This window comes from Microcebus murinus, chromosome 17, assembly GCF_040939455.1.
Source record: "Microcebus murinus isolate Inina chromosome 17, M.murinus_Inina_mat1.0, whole genome shotgun sequence".
Lineage (NCBI taxonomy): Eukaryota > Metazoa > Chordata > Mammalia > Primates > Cheirogaleidae > Microcebus > Microcebus murinus.
In genome coordinates this window covers 59,729,890-59,746,901 of record NC_134120.1, presented here as the reverse complement: position 1 = coordinate 59,746,901, position 17,012 = coordinate 59,729,890, and the positions used below count along the sequence as shown (strand labels likewise).

The window sequence follows — 17,012 nt, the reverse complement described above, 5'->3', positions numbered from 1 at the left end:
CAGGGCTGGAGACGTGAGCAGCGCCTGTGAGGAGCAGAGCTCTACGCAGAGAGAGAGAAGACCATAAAAAGCTTTATGGCCGTAAATTTAAGAATTTAGACAAAATGGGCGCTTTACTAGAATAATGTGTATTAGTTTCCAATTGCAACTGTAATAAGTTATCATAAACTTAGTGATTTAAAAGAACACAGGCCAGGCGCGGTGGCTCACGCCTGTAATCCTAGCTCTTGGGAGGCCGAGGCAGGCGGATTGCTCAAGGTCAGGAGTTCAAAACCAGCCTGAGCAAGAGCGAGACCCCGTCTCTACTATAAATAGAAAGAAATTAATTGGCCAACTGATATATATATAAAAAAAAAATTAGCCAGGCATGGTGGCGCATGCCTGTAGTCCCAGCTACTCGGGAGGCTGAGGCAGGAGGATCGCTTGAGCCCAGGAGATTGAGGTTGCTGTGAGCTAGGCTGACACTACAGCACTCACTCTAGCCTGGACAACAAAGCAAGACTCTGTCTCAAAAAAATAAATAAATAAAAATAAAAGAACACAAAATATTACCTTACAATTCTAGAGATCAGGGGCCTGGAGTGGGTCTCATCGGGCTAAGAGCAAGGTGTGGGCAGGGCCACGTTCCTTCTGGAGGCTGTAGGGGAGAGTCCTTGCCTGGCCTTCTCCAGCTTCTAGAGGTGCCTGTACTCCTTGCTTCTCGGCTCCTCCTTCATCTTCACGCCAGCAGTAGCGTCTTCAGCCTCTCCCACTCTCCCTATGTCTGTCTCCCTCTCTTGTCATCTCCCTTCTGTGACTCAGACCCTCTTGCCTCCCTCTTTATAAGGACCTTTGAGCTTCCACTGGGCTCACTCAGGTTATCCAGGATCATCTTCCCTTCTCGAAACCCTTAATCACATCTGCAAGGTCCCTAATCACATCTATAAACAACTGCTTTTGCTAAATAAGGTAACATATTCTCCCAGGTTCTGGGAATTAGGAAGTGGACATCTTTGGGGAGCCGTTGTTTGGCCTACCACATAATATAACTTACTTAAACTGAGGCTCAGGAAGAAATAGGAAACCTAAAAATGCCTAAAACTATTAAAGAAATTGAATCCATATTTAAACTTCTACCCGGAGATTTTTATAGGTGGGGGTTCTACCCACCAACAGACAGCAAGTCCCAACTGTGAGCCAGGCTAGTCAGTTTCCAGTGGTGGGGGTGTCATTCTTGGGTAGAGGCTGGACAGTGACCAAAGGCTTGGGGCTGGGGAGTCCCCAGTGGAGAATGCAGAGGGAAGAATGGAGCAGCCACGCTCAGCCCCATGCTCCCTGTGTGGGGGTCTCTCAGGTGCTACTGAAGGGGGCGAGGTAGCGGCAGGGTGGCTGAGACCAGGAAGGTGGCCCAAGGGCAAGGCAGTTGTGGTGGCGGTGGGCTCGGACCTTACTGCCGAGAGGGCTGACCTACTGTGGCTGTCCAGGGCTGCCCTGTGCTCTCCACCAGCCTCCTGACTCTATAGGACCAGGGGCCACAGAAAACCAAGGCAGGACCTTAATGATGAGGAAGGTGCCAGAGCCCTTTCCCAGACAGAGAGCTAGTTTCTGTAGGAGCATTCCAGGGGGCCCAGAGGCGGGTTGAGAGAGGAGGTGTTCACATTGCAGCCCACTGGTGCTGGTGTAGGGAAGAGAGACCTTTTCTCCTCCCCGTTTAGGTTCCTGGCTGGGGCTCTGTAACAAAAGACAGATTGACAAGAGAAAAACAGAAATAACACTTGCATCTCATATATTCCTGGGAGAAACTCAGGGATGGGTCACTCAAAGGTTTGCTTAGAACTTGGGCCGTTGATACAGCACTTTAACAAAGGAACGGTCAAGTCAAACAGAAATGACAGGAAGAGGGAAAGGGCTCAGCCCTCCAAGGGGCCCCTCTGCCCCTCTGCCCGCTCTTGGGCCTGCCCAGGAGCATGCTAGAAGCCAGGCCCTCTTGCCTTCCTCCAGGGCATCATCGCAGAAGAGAACAAGAACCTGCAGCCCCAGGGAGATGAAGACCCGGGGAAGTTCAAGGAGGCGGAGCTAAAGATGCGGAAGCAGTTTGGGATGCCTGAGGGCGAGAAGCTGGTCAACTACTACTCCTGCAGCTTCTGGAAGGGCAGAGTGCCCCGGCAGGGCTGGCTCTACCTGACAGTCAACCACCTGTGCTTCTACTCCTTCCTGCTAGGGAAGGAAGGTGAGCACCTCCAGGCCGCTGTCACCCTCAGCCCCACCACTCCCTCTCGGCCCCCGACATATGTCCCCACATGGCCTCCAAAGGGGTCTCCCTGGAACCCATAAGCTACTTAGCTCCGCAGGGCCTGCTGTATACCTCCTCCTGGCAGGCTCTGACTGTGCCCGCCGCCCACTGGCGGGACTCTCCCACGTGACCTTATTTGCAGGCCTACCCTCTTCTAAGCTGGTGCGTTCGGGCACACATCTGCCCTGAGTGATCGTTCTAGGTCGTGCAGTGCCTTGGGCACAGCCTCACCCAGAAAGGGGCCCCAGCACCATGATCCCAAACCCAGCAAGCCTGCCTCCCTCAGCGCATAGCCTCCTTGTGCCCCTTCCTGCCTCTGCCATTCACCTGTCAAGGCTGGTGACCAGTCGCCTCCCTGCCAGCAGAGACTGGCATCCTCTGTGCTGGTCACCCCATGCTGTGACCGTTCACACATTGGTGTGCTCCCATTGGTGGAGCTGCTCGGGCCTCTGTCTCAACCAGTTCACCTGTGCACATTCATTCTTTTCACTTTCAGCCTCGGGTGAGGCAGGCATTCACCAAGGGTGATTGGTCTGGGAGGCAGTGGCCATCCTGATGGCCCATGCCCTTCTCATGGAGCTCGTGTCCCAGCATAGCCGGGCCCAGGTCCTGAGGGGCACACAGGAAATGCTGCCTCTGAGAGCGGCTCACCCGGGGTGGTCCTGGGTGCGGATGGTCGGGAGCCCCACCTTACCTGGTTCTGATCAGTGGCGTGTCTATTCCTGTGGGCACCCAGTGAGCCTCGTGGTGCAGTGGGTGGATGTCACAAGGCTGGAGAAGAATGCCACCCTCCTCTTCCCTGAGAGCATCCGTGTGGACACCCGTGACCAGGAGCTCTTCTTCTCCATGCTCCTCAACATCGGTGAGACCTTCAAGCTCATGGAGCAGCTGGCTAACCTGGCCATGAGGCAGCTACTGGACAGCGAGGGCTTCCTGGAGGACAAGGCCCTGCCCAGGCCCATCCGGCCACACAGGAACATCTCAGCTCTGAAGCGGTGTGTTGCCCTCTGGAGGTGGGAGGGCACCAGACTCACGGGCTTTCCACTCGGGAAGGAGGCCCAGTCAGCAGATCACTGCAGCACTGTGTGGGGAGGCAACAAGGGACATTAGTGATAAGCATGCCGCCAACGTGGAGGACGCTCTTTATACCTTATGTTTCACGGCCCCATGATGAGAAGGTGCTTGGGAAGGAACCTGAGGCACAGAGAGGTGAGGTCCCTTAGCTGGTGAACAGTGCAGCTGGGATGTAACCACCTGGCCAGGCATGCTCGGGGTACTCTGGGCTTGGGGTGCACAGCCTCTACCCCACCGTGATTGACAGCTCTCCTCAAAACCCCTTGGCCAAAGAACCCTTATAGGCCTCTAGGGCCTGAAGCCAGCAGGGGAGACAGGCCAGGTGCAGGTCTCAGGTTATCACTGCCCTGTCCCTTGGGATTGGTAAACAAAGGAATGGATCATGGTGCTATCCCCTCCAGATCACTTCGGTTGGAGCTCCTAGGTTATAGCTTCATGGGAAACCTGCAAGGCTGGCCGAGGTCTCAGAGGTTCCCTGGGCTCCTGGGTCACTCAATCAGGGTGGGCATCACCAAATTTACACTGTTCAGAGACCTCACCCCCACCAGGCATTTCATGGCTTGTACCCACAGGCCGTAGTCTAGGCCCAGACTCGAGTGTGCCTTCAGGACCAGAACATTGTGCAAGGACATCACCCTTGTGATGACAGTGACAGGGTGGCTTGTCACCTTTTAGAAGGAAAACAAGCAGGGCTGGAAATCGACAGTATCTGGCACTGTTGGTCAGGGTGGGTGGTCAGGCTGCTGGCAGCCCAAGGTGGGTGGGATGCTCCCTTGGGGGCTGGGAGAGGTTTATGGGGACAGAACCACTGAAAAGTTAAGGGCGGTGCAAGGCCGCCTTCACAGCCATCAGACTTCCCATGTACATCTCCATGAGCAGCAGGCACCGTGTTGTAGTTTTAGCTCCTCACCTCCCTATTGAGCACGGCTCGTCCCGGCTTCAGGGTAGCGTCGGGCCTCCCTACTGCGGAGAAGCCCCAGGGCCTGCAGCATGCTCTGTCTGAGCTGGCAAGTGCAGGGGTTCTGGGCACTACCCGCCCTGTGGTACCAGGGAAGGGTCATACACTGCCCAGGTCAGCCTCCAGGCCTGTCCAGAGCAGTCAGGTCTCCAGGGCATGCTATTTGCTAGTCACTTCTCTGCTAGTCATGTGAACATCCCATGTTCTACTTAGTCATTTAACATGTGTCTTTTATTGAATGCTAAGATCCCTGGGCATGACTTGCTCACGGAAAAGCCCTAAAGTTCCTGAATCTAACGTGGAAACCAAGGCCCGAGGAGGCCCTGAGCCCCCTTGAGGGTGTACTGGCGCTGGCTCTTGTCCCCTTTCCTTCCAACCCCCCACCTGTTTCCCCAGAGACCTGGACGCCCGAGCCAAGAACGAGTGCTACCGGGCCACGTTCCGGCTACCCAGGGATGAGCGGCTGGATGGCCACACAGGCTGCACCTTGTGGACGCCGTTTAACAAGCTGCACATCCCTGGCCAGATGTTCATCTCCAACAACTACATCTGCTTTGCCAGCAAGGAGGAGGATGCTTGCCACCTCATCATACCCCTGAGGGAGGTGAGCAGCCTGGGCGGTCTTGTGGCACTCAGTGACGGGACACACAGAAGGTCTGTGGTCAAATGAAACCCTCCCCAAGCACCTGCCCTCTGCTGGAGGCTGGAGCCATAGCAGGGTGGGTGGGGGTGCCCTGGTTGCCCCCTCAGGGAACCCTCACCTAGCGGAGAGACAGAGCAGTGGCGTTCTGGGAGAGCTCCTGCTGGGACGGGAGGAACTTCAGGAAGGACCCATGCTTCTTTGGTCAGAGCTCGGGGCTTCCCGTGGGTGAGTGTCCATTTGTCCTGCCTTCCAGGCCTTGCAATTGAATTTTGGCAAATTCTTGCTCCTTGTCTGGGCTTAGAGGACCCTGTCCCTGAGCCAGTCCCACCACATCACTCAGAGGCCACCTGACCAAGTCCTCCCGTGTGGCTGCCTTGGCTGTGGCTCAGGCTCCAGCAGAGCTGTGGGGGTCAGCTCTTACCTGTTGGGAATGCTCTTTCTTGGGTTTCCTGGGCTTCCACAGTGAACCTGGTGGAAACAAGGCCGTCTGTCCTGAGCTGCAGTGGAGGGGTGTGGATAGCCAGGGACCCTCCTGGACAGAAGGTACTGACAGGTCTCAGGGCTTCCTCATGGCCCAGCAGAGCAGTGGCTGTTTTTAATTATATGAAGCACAGTGAGGTTCTTAAGTTAAAACTTAAACCACAGTATTTTAATTATATTAAAAACCTAAAGCAATGACATCTCCCTGGCATTTGCACAAAGTCCCCAAGTTGCAGGTGTAGCTGTAAATAGATGTGGGAGAATATGCTGCCTCAGTTTCCCCAAGGTAAGTTAGAGGCAAAGGCTCAAAAGAACTATAGATCCAAAATCTCCAGGTTGAGAGGCCCAGACGTGGTCCCGACCCAACCTTCTCTTGGCACCAGGGCTCAGTAAGTCTGTCCTAGGTGCTGTGCTGACTCAGCTCCGAGATCTCGGGGTGGGCCAAGGAGTCGTCTTGACACCTGAGGCCCCAGATACATTTTTCCTGCTGGACCCTTGACGTCTGAGTGGCAGAGAACTCTGGCCAAGCTGGGGAAGCAGGACCGGCTCACTGGAGGGTCAAGCCCTGCTCTTGCGACACACCTCAGCAGTTGGCCTGCGTGGAGGACAGTGCTTGAGCCAGCACTGACCGTCCCGAACACGCCTGCTCTCAGTCCAGCCAGCGGGGCTCACAGGCGTTTCCCCTGTTGCCAGCTCCATTGTGTGACTAGTGGACTCTTCAGTTCCCTCCCAACCGTGCCCTTCCCATGCTCACCCAGGAAAGGACCGCTCCAAACTTTGCTGAGGTGGTCAGCCTCCCGATCCCCCCACCCAACCAAATGGCCTCCCACCTCCTCCTGATCCCCACTCCCTGCCCACTGCCCCTCCCTCCTCCTCCTCATCCCCACTCCCTACCCACTGCCCCTCCCTCCTCCTGATCCCCACTCCCTACCCACTGCCCCTCCCTCCCTCCTCATCCCCACTCCCTACCCACTGCCCCTCCCTCCCTCCTCATCCCCACTCCCTACCCACTGCCCCTCCCTCCTCCTGATCCCCACTCCCTACCCACTGCCCCTCCCTCCCTCCTCATCCCCACTCCCTGCCCACTGCCCCTCCCTCCTCCTGATCCCCACTCCCTGCCCACTGCCCCTCCCTCCCTCCTCATCCCCACTCCCTACCCACTGCCCCTCCCTCCTCCTCATCCCCACTCCCTACCCACTGCCCCTCCCTCCCTCCTCATCCCCACTCCCTACCCACTGCCCCTCCCTCCCTCCTCATCCCCACTCCCTACCCACTGCCCCTCCCTCCTCCTCCTGATCCCTACTCCCTACCCACTGCCCCTCCCTCCTCCTGATCCCCACTCCCTACCCACTGCCCCTCCCTCCCTCCTCATCCCCACTCCCTGCCCACTGCCCCTCCCTCCTCCTCCTGATCCCCACTCCCTACCCACTGCCCCTCCCTCCTCCTGATCCCCACTCCCTGCCCACAGCCCCTCCCTCCTCCTCCTCATCCCCACTCCCTACCCACTGCCCCTCCCTCCTCCTCCTCATCCCCACTCCCTACCCACTGCCCCTCCCTCCTCCTCATCCCCACTCCCTACCCACTGCCCCTCCCTCCCTCCTCATCCCCACTCCCTACCCACTGCCCCTCCCTCCCTCCTCATCCCCACTCCCTACCCACTGCCCCTCCCTCCTCCTGATCCCCACTCCCTACCCACTGCCCCTCCCTCCCTCCTCATCCCCACTCCCTGCCCACTGCCCCTCCCTCCTCCTGATCCCCACTCCCTGCCCACTGCCCCTCCCTCCCTCCTCATCCCCACTCCCTACCCACTGCCCCTCCCTCCTCCTCATCCCCACTCCCTACCCACTGCCCCTCCCTCCCTCCTCATCCCCACTCCCTACCCACTGCCCCTCCCTCCCTCCTCATCCCCACTCCCTACCCACTGCCCCTCCCTCCTCCTGATCCCCACTCCCTACCCACTGCCCCTCCCTCCCTCCTCATCCCCACTCCCTGCCCACTGCCCCTCCCTCCTCCTCCTGATCCCCACTCCCTACCCACTGCCCCTCCCTCCTCCTGATCCCCACTCCCTGCCCACAGCCCCTCCCTCCTCCTCCTCATCCCCACTCCCTACCCACTGCCCCTCCCTCCTCCTCCTCATCCCCACTCCCTACCCACTGCCCCTCCCTCCTCCTGATCCCCACTCCCTGCCCACTGCCCCTCCCTCCTCCTCCTCATCCCCACTCCCTACCCACTGCCCCTCCCTCCTCCTCCTCATCCCCACTCCCTACCCACTGCCCCTCCCTCCTCCTGATCCCCACTCCCTACCCACTGCCCCTCCCTCCTCCTCATCCCCACTCCCTACCCACTGCCCCTCCCTCCTCCTCATCCCCACTCCCTGCCCACTGCCCCTCCCTCCTCCTCATCCCCACTCCCTACCCACTGCCCCTCCCTCCTCCTCCTGATCCCCACTCCCTACCCACTGCCCCTCCCTCCTCCTGATCCCCACTCCCTACCCACTGCCCCTCCCTCCTCCTCATCCCCACTCCCTACCCACTGCCCCTCCCTCCTCCTCATCCCCACTCCCTGCCCACTGCCCCTCCCTCCTCCTGATCCCCACTCCCTACCCACTGCCCCTCCCTCCTCCTCCTGATCCCCACTCCCTACCCACTGCCCCTCCCTCCTCCTGATCCCCACTCCCTGCCCACTGCCCCTCCCTCCTCCTGATCCCCACTCCCTACCCACTGCCCCTCCCTCCTCCTGATCCCCACTCCCTGCCCACTGCCCCTCCCTCCCTCCTCATCCCCACTCCCTACCCACTGCCCCTCCCTCCTCCTGATCCCCACTCCCTACCCACTGCCCCTCCCTCCTCCTGATCCCCACTCCCTACCCACTGCCCCTCCCTCCTCCTCCTGATCCCCACTCCCTACCCACTGCCCCTCCCTCCTCCTCCTGATCCCCACTCCCTACCCACTGCCCCTCCCTCCTCCTCCTGATCCCCACTCCCTGCCCACTGCCCCTCCCTCCCTCCTGATCCCCACTCCCTACCCACTGCCCCTCCCACCTCCTCCTGATCCCCACTCCCTGCCCACTGCCCCTCCCTCCCTCCTGATCCCCACTCCCTACCCACTGCCCCTCCCTCCTCCTCCTGATCCCCACTCCCTGCCCACTGCCCCTCCCTCCTCCTCCTCATCCCCACTCCCTACCCACTGCCCCTCCCTCCTCCTCCTGATCCCCACTCCCTACCCACTGCCCCTCCCTCCTCCTGATCCCCACTCCCTACCCACTGCCCCTCCCTCCTCCTGATCCCCACTCCCTACCCACTGCTCCTCCCTCCTCCTCCTGATCCCCACTCCCTACCCACTGCCCCTCCCTCCTCCTGATCCCCACTCCCTACCCACTGCCCCTCCCTCCTCCTCCTGATCCCCACTCCCTACCCACTGCCCCTCCCTCCTCCTGATCCCCACTCCCTACCCACTGCCCCTCCCTCCTCCTCCTGATCCCCACTCCCTACCCACTGCCCCTCCCTCCTCCTGATCCCCACTCCCTACCCACTGCCCCTCCCTCCTCCTCCTGATCCCCACTCCCTACCCACTGCCCCTCCCTCCTCCTCCTGATCCCCACTCCCTACCCACTGCCCCTCCCTCCTCCTGATCCCCACTCCCTACCCACTGCCCCTCCCTCCTCCTCCTGATCCCCACTCCCTGCCCACTGCCCCTCCCTCCTCCTGATCCCCACTCCCTACCCACTGCCCCTCCCTCCTCCTCCTGATCCCCACTCCCTACCCATTGCCCCTCCCTCCTCCTCCTGATCCCTACTCCCTACCCACTGCCCCTCCCTCCTCCTCCTCATCCCCACTCCCTACCCACTGCCCCTCCCTTCTCCTCCTCATCCCCACTCCCTACCCACTGCCCCTCCCTCCTCCTCCTGATCCCTACTCCCTACCCATTGCCCCTCCCTCCTCCTCATCCCCACTCCCTACCCACTGCCCCTCCCTCCTCCTCCTCATCCCCACTCCCTACCCACTGCTCCTCCCTCCTCCTCCTCATCCCCACTCCCTACCCACTGCCCCTCCCTCCTCCTCCTCATCCCCACTCCCTACCCACTGCCCCTCCCTCCTCTTCCTCATCCCTACTCCCTACCCACTGCCCCTCCCTCCTCCTCCTCATCCCCACTCCCTACCCACTGCCCCTCCCTCCCTCCTCATCCCCACTCCCTACCCACTGCCCCTCCCTCCTCCTCCTCATCCCCACTCCCTACCCACTGCCCCTCCCTCCCTCCTCATCCCCACTCCCTACCCACTGCCCCTCCCTCCTCCTCCTCATCCCCACTCCCTACCCACTGCCCCTCCCTCCTCCTCCTCATCCCCACTCCCTACCCACTGCCCCTCCCTCCTCTTCCTCATCCCTACTCCCTACCCACTGCCCCTCCCTCCTCCTCCTCATCCCCACTCCCTACCCACTGCCCCTCCCTCCCTCCTCATCCCCACTCCCTACCCACTGCCCCTCCCTCCTCCTCCTCATCCCCACTCCCTACCCACTGCCCCTCCCTCCCTCCTCATCCCCACTCCCTACCCACTGCCCCTCCCTCCTCCTCCTCATCCCCACTCCCTACCCACTGCCCCTCCCTCCTCCTCCTCATCGCCACTCCCTATCCACTGCCCCTCCCTCCTCCTCCTGATCCCCACTCCCTACCCATTGCCCCTCCCTCCTCCTGATCCCCACTCCCTGCCCACTGCCCCTCCCTCCTCCTCCTCATCCCCACTCCCTACCCACTGCCCCTCCCTCCTCCTCCTCATCCCCACTCCCTACCCACTGCCCCTCCCTCCCTCCTCATCCCCACTCCCTACCCACTGCCCCTCCCTCCTCCTCCTCATCCCCACTCCCTACCCACTGCCCCTCCCTCCTCCTCCTCATCCCCACTCCCTACCCACTGCCCCTCCCTCCTCTTCCTCATCCCTACTCCCTACCCACTGCCCCTCCCTCCTCCTCCTCATCCCCACTCCCTACCCACTGCCCCTCCCCCCCTCCTCATCCCCACTCCCTACCCACTGCCCCTCCCTCCTCCTCCTCATCCCCACCTCCTACCCACTGCCCCTCCCTCCCTCCTCATCCCCACTCCCTACCCACTGCCCCTCCCTCCTCCTCCTCATCCCCACTCCCTACCCACTGCCCCTCCCTCCTCCTCCTCATCGCCACTCCCTATCCACTGCCCCTCCCTCCTCCTCCTGATCCCCACTCCCTACCCATTGCCCCTCCCTCCTCTTCCTCATCCCCACTCTTTACCCACTGCCCCTCCCTCCCTCCTCATCCCCACTCCCTACCCATTGCTCCTCCCTCTTCCTCATCCCCACTCCCTACCCACTGCCCCTCCCTCCTCCTCCTGATCCCCACTCCCTACCCACTGCCCCTCTCTCTTCCTCCTCATCCCCACTCCTTACCCACTGCTCCTCCCTTCTCCTCATCCCCACTCCCTACCCACAGGGCCTCCCTCGGGCTCCCTGTCAGGCTTCCTCTCCTCCACTACCACCCAATGCAGTGTTTTCTTTTTTTTTTTTAAGACAGAGTCTTGCTCTGTTGCCCAGGCTGGAGTGAGTGCGGTGGCCTCAGCCTAGCTCACAGCAACCTCAAACTCCTGGGCTCAAGCTATCCTCCTGCCTCAGCCTCCCGAGTAGCTGGGACTACAGGCATGCGCCACCATGCCCGGCTAATTTTATATATATATTAGTTGGCCTATTAATTTATTTCTGTGTATAGTAGAGACGGGGTCTCGCTGTTGCTCAGGCTGGTTTCGAACTCCTGAACTCAAACGATCCGCCCACCTCAGCCTCCCAGAGAGCTAGGATTATAGGTGTGAGCCACCACTCCCAGCCTGTTTTCTTTTGGGGGTACCACTGGAGTCCTGACTAAACCTAACTCCTTTATGACACATCCTTCCACAACAGCCAGTGAAGTTTAAAATGTCAGTCAGCTCATGCCTGTAATCCTATCAGTCTGGGAGGCTGAGGGGGGAGGATCTCTCAAGGTCAAGAGTTGGGAACCAGTCTGAGCAAGAGCAAGACCCATCTCTACTAAAAATAGAAAGAAATTAATTGGTTAACTAAAATATATAGAAAAAATTAGCCTGGCGTAGTGGCGCATCCTTGGAATCCCAGTTACTTGGGCAGCTGAGGCAGGAGGATTGTTTGAGCCCAGGAGTTTGAGATGCCACGGCACTCTAGTCCAGGCAATAGAGTGAGACTGTCTCACAAAAATAAAAATAATAATAAAATCTCAATCAGAGCTTGTTGGTGCCCTGCTTAGATTCCTCTAGCATCTTCTGGTTCAGAAGAAGCCTCCCCTGCCTCCTGTGACCTGTGAGGCCACTGTGAGTGTCTGCCCCCATTGGATGGCAGACACACATCCGCCATTCCCCATCCCTGCTCACCCTGACCCAGTTCTCTGGCCTTCTCTGCCTCCCTCAAGCCAGTCTCACTGACACCTGAAGGCGGTTTCCAGGCCTCTGCCCCATCTCTTCCCCAGTGCCTCACTCGCTGGACCAGGGATCAGCTAAGTCACCAGGTCCCCATAGATGTCCTCAGCACGAGCTCCCCACTCACCCTTACCAGCACTCACGCCTACTGCCTGTTCCTGGCCTTTAACTCCCTTATCCATCTCCTTGTGGGCCTCGGGCTCTGCGCCCACTGAAAGCCCAGCAGCCACACCCAGAGGGCATCAGAGCCAAGCTCCGGAATCCACACTGTCACGAAGTTTTGCTGGGAACAAGTGCTAGGGACGGCCATGCAGGTGAGGGGTGCTCATCCTGCTGTAGAGCAGAGCAGCGACTGCATCTCTCCAGCAGCCAGCCAGGACCAGCAGCTGGGCCAGGCGTTTTCTGTTTTTATCGTCACCTTCAGAAAGGCCCTGCATGACCACCCTGTTCACCCCCATCAACAGGGAAGAAACAGAACTTAGATGTGCAAGCAGCTTTTCGAGGCCACACACAGTAGGTGGCAGAGTCAGTATGAATCCAGTCCAGCCACTCACTGCACTGTGCTTAGGAGAGGCACCCTGGACAACTGTGGTCGTCGCACATTCACAAAGCACACCCAGCGTCAGGTCCTAAGATGCAAATGCCCAAGAGAGTGCTTTTGTCTTCTCAGGTGACCATTGTTGAAAAAGCTGACAGCTCCAGTGTCCTGCCCAGCCCTCTGTCTATTAGCACCAAAAGTAAAATGACCTTCCTCTTTGCCAACCTGAAAGACCGTGATTTCTTGGTTCAAAGGATCTCCGACTTCCTCCAGAAAACGCCATCCAAGCAGCCAGGCAGCAGCTTCGAGGGGAGGAAAGTCAGCATTGTGGACCCAGGCCCAGAGGTGAGAGGGGCCCCCTGGGAGCAGCCAGGTGGGGTCAGGGCCAGGGAAGAGCCAGGGTGGCCACCACCTGGCCCAATGGTGCATGCTGTGGGCCTTGGGCTGAGAGGACGATTTGTGGGAGCTGGAAAGAGACCACCCTGTGTTACAGATGAACAGCCTGACCCAGCACCATGGTCTCAGATGTCCCAGCCACACTCCCCACCTCCCAGTGACCACTGCAGCGCCGCCCACACCCCCTAGTCCTTTTCTTGCCCAGCGTTTTGCCAGTTCCCCTGAGGGGCCTTCTCTATCCTTCCTGAGCACCAGCTGCACTGAGAGCAATGGGGGCGCTGGGGAGGCCTGTCTGCCTCTCATTTGTTCACGTGGCCTTTACCTGTCAGTCTTTCCATCTGAAGTTCTTGAAGGTAGAGACCCCTTTTAAAGACTCACCTGGCTGGGTGCAGTTGCTCATGCCTATATTCTCAGCAGCTCAGGAGGCTGAGGCAGGAGGATCGTTTAAGCTCAGGAGTTCGAGGCTGCAGTGAGCCATGATCACACCACTGCACTCCAGCCTGGGCAGCAGAGTGAGACCCCATCTCCGAAAAAAAAACCAAAAAACAAACCAGTAATATAATTATTGTAACAACAGACTTGACAGTAATTCCTTAATAGCATCAGATACTTGTATTCACATTTCCCTGAGTGCAGATGTACTTACTATAGTTTGATTATTTGAATTGAGGTACACAAAAAATACATTACTGCTGTTTGCTATGTCTCTTAAGTCCCTTTTAATCTATAGGTGTCTGCTCTGCCCTCTTCAGTTTTTCTCTTGCGGTATTTTGTTGAAGGAATTGGGTCATTTGTGGTACAGAGTCTCTCACAGTCTGGTTTTTGCTGATTGCATCCCCTGCAGTCATAGAACAGTTCCTTTGTCCCTTGTTTCCTGTAACTTGGTTGAGCAGTGAGATCCAGAACCTCGATTGAATTTGGGCAGTTGTACCTGTAGGCAGCGTTGAGGCACTGTGTGTTTTCAGCAAGAGGTGCATGGCAGCCAGTCACCTCTCTGTGTGCAACTGCCGGTCGCTGAGAGCATTGCCAGACCCAGCTTGCACTGGGGATCGCAAGGTGGCAGCAGCCTCACACTGTCACCCCTCTGTTTGGTAGCTGGAATGCTCCCACAAAGAGAAACCACCCTCATTGACGATTCAGTTACCCAGAGGCACAATTTATATATAGGAAAGGCAGAGTAAATCTTTTTCTCATTTCTTTTATTCACCAGTTGTCAAAGTAATGATGAGTTGGTTTTCTAGTATCCTCCAAATGTAAGCAAGGAGTTCTTTGTGTTTACCTTTTAGTATAACTATGAACAACTTGACATGTGTCCCTCCATGACAGTCATGTTCTCTTTTCATCTGTGACCAGGGGGCTCATCTGGGCTGGCTCCTGGGAAGTCCTTGGACACATTCCTGGTCATCTGGTGGCTTCCTTGCTTCCTGGTATGATAAGAAGGGTGTGCTGTTGTTGTTCAGTCTGAATTTGTAAAACACTTAACCATTAGAAGAATCCCTATAAAAGTCCACAAATCTGACTTCTCTGGAAAAATCAGCAGCCTGGCCCTACAGGGCCCTACCCCCAAGGCCACCAGCACTGGCACTGCAAGGGCCTCAGTGCCCTAGAGCCCCATGGATCTGGCCCAGCAGGCCTTTAAATTGTCCACCCCTGGATGCTGAATACATGATTACATACACAGATGGGGTGGGAAGTGGCGGGCAGAATCAGAGTGGATTGGCCACATTAAGAAGGGTGTAGAGGAGATTGGGCTTTATCTAGGATTTCAAGAAATGATGAAGTTGGATTGGGTGACGAGGCCATGAGCAGGGCAGTCAAGACACCTGTGCCTTCACGAGGCCCCACACCTTGAACAATAGGCCTAATGGCGAGTTAAGTACCAGTCTGGCACCTTCCTGGGCCCTGTCCACTTGCTCATCCTGCACGTCTTTACCACATTCCCGTTAGGTACTAGCTGCTGTTCTACCCACTAAGTAAAGCAATGAACAAAGTAGACATGACACATGCCCTCTTAGAGCTTGTATTTTTTTTTCTTTTTTTTTTTCTTTTTTTTTTTTTTTTTTTTTTTTTTTAAATCCAGTCCCCGTGGGGACCGTCAAAAATTGCCAATGCCGACTATATTGCAAGTCGTCATGGCGGGGTATTGGGAAAAGTTTTCAATTAGCAATAATCGCGCCTCGGATAAACCTCATTGGCTACGATACTGCCACTGCGCAAAGCTTAGAGCTTGTAGTCTAGTGAGATAGTAGTCAATAAATGTATATGTCAGGCCATGACAAGGGCTGTAGACAAAAACAAAGCAGGATGAGGGGCTCAGGAGTGCCAGGGGAAAGGAGGGCTCCATTTTATCTTGTGTTCATGGGCAGCCTCTCTGATCAGGTGACATTGGAACAGAAACTTGAGAGAAGCAAGGGACATGGTGGCTCTCGCCTGTAATCCTAGCACTTCAGAAGGCTGAGGCAGGAGGATCACGTGAGGCCAAGAGTTTGAGGTTGCAATGAGCTATAATGACACCACTGCATTCCAGCCTGGGCAGCAGAGAGAGAGAGAGAGAGAGAGAGAGAGAGTGTGTGTGTGTGTGTGTGTGTGTGTGTGTGTGTGTGTGTGTGTGTGTGTGTGTGTAAATCAGTCAATCCACCCACTCATCCATCCATCTATCCAGTTAAAAATTCTTTTGGGCAACCAAAAGACCAAGTTATATATGAAGGAATGAAGATCAGAGAGGCATCAGGTCAGATTTTTTGATACTGTAGTAACATTTTATAAAAATAGAGTAACATTTTTAAGATATACAGTACCAAGATGAATGGGCTTTGGAGTGAATGGCAGTTTAAAAAAAATACCTTCATTGTTTGGTCCTGCATATTTAGCTGTTTTGGAATGCAGGTGATTCCTCCTTGAGTTTCAAATATAAGATTGCTACAGTCACATCACAATATTTGGTGGTGAAATCCTGTTTGTTAACTGTCCTTCTTATTCCTTTTCGTTTAGAGTCAGAATAAAGTTGTATTTCAAAAAAAAAAAAAAGATACACAATACAAGAAGCTGTGACCCAAGACTTTTATACCCAGTCAGACTGACCCTTATCCATAGAGCCCACAGCCTGTAAAGATGTGCAGAGGAATTCAGTGACTGCACCAGCTTCTGGGGAACCTACTGGAGAACAAACTCCAGACAACCAAGAAATGATTGAAGAAGCTTTGGCATGAGAACTGGTGGGAACATTGAATGTATTTACTGTAGAAACAAGGCTAAATAGTGAGGATGGAGGGGACATTATGGCACTGGAGATAGCACAATGAAAGCATGCAATGAGAAGGGATGTGGAATATAGACTGAGCACATTGGTTGCTTTATTAATTCAGATCGAAAGAATATCCTTTAAGTCACATATTGGCGGGAGAGGGAAGAGAGTGAAAAAAGAGGATTACCAGGTAATTTCAATATTGCCCATAAAAGATCATTGACATTATCTTAAAAAGAGGGGGCACTATTTAAAGGGCACCTCTTTAAATGCACTCCCAAATCCTAGCACATCCATGGATATGCTGGGTAAGTCTGGGTGTGGCAGCAAATAATTATGCATTTTGACAAGTTCCCCAATGGATTCTGAAGCACAGCCAGGTTTGAAAACCACTATTCTAGTCCATTTAAAAATACAACTAATTTTTAAAAATTTAAAAAGTACGATTAATTCAGGAAAAACTGTTAGTCTTTACTTCTCAGAGTGTATGTCATACTGATGATATATGAAAGATAATACATTTTTAGTTATGTGGATTGTCTATCTTGGCATCTTCAATTCACTGTCATTAACCATCTTCTTTTATGCTGACTTGCATAAAACCAGTTTAATATCTCAAAAGGTGAGTTTTTAAAATCTCAGTAGTCATACTAAAACTTGTGCCATTACCCCATAAAATGACAAGATATATTTAGGTTTGCCTCTTTGAACAGACACTAATGTATCTTTACTATAATGTTTCCAGCTGATATAATTCAATAGATCTAAGAATGTATACCCTGCCTTCATGCTTCTCTACTTTGCCAATTAAACGTAATGTGTTATAACTTCCAGATCAAAGCAGAAAAAAAGAGGGGACACTAAGGGAACTATATAAAGATATTATTGGCCAGGCGCAGTGGCTCACCCCTGTAATCCTAGCACTCTGGGAGGCCGAGGTGGGCAGATCGCTCAAGGTAA

The 17,012-nt window shown here is 55.6% G+C and overlaps 1 protein-coding gene and 1 non-coding gene across 3 annotated transcripts in view; one reads left to right on the top strand and one right to left on the bottom strand.

The window, feature by feature from the left end:
• TBC1D9B (TBC1 domain family member 9B) overlaps window positions 1–17,012 on the top strand; it is a 47,798-nt gene that overhangs the window by 9,707 nt on the left and 21,079 nt on the right. For both annotated transcript variants that reach the window (XM_020282190.2, XM_020282188.2), the window contains exons 4-7: window positions 1,981–2,209; window positions 3,009–3,267; window positions 4,701–4,908; window positions 12,545–12,757. In XM_020282190.2, the coding sequence (XP_020137779.2) occupies window positions 1,981–2,209; window positions 3,009–3,267; window positions 4,701–4,908; window positions 12,545–12,757 (909 nt within the window). The remainder of the gene's footprint in view (window positions 1–1,980; window positions 2,210–3,008; window positions 3,268–4,700; window positions 4,909–12,544; window positions 12,758–17,012) is intronic.
• On the bottom strand, window positions 14,889–15,029 carry LOC142861734 (U4 spliceosomal RNA). Its single transcript, XR_012912891.1, has one exon. It is a non-coding gene; the product is annotated as a U4 spliceosomal RNA (small nuclear RNA).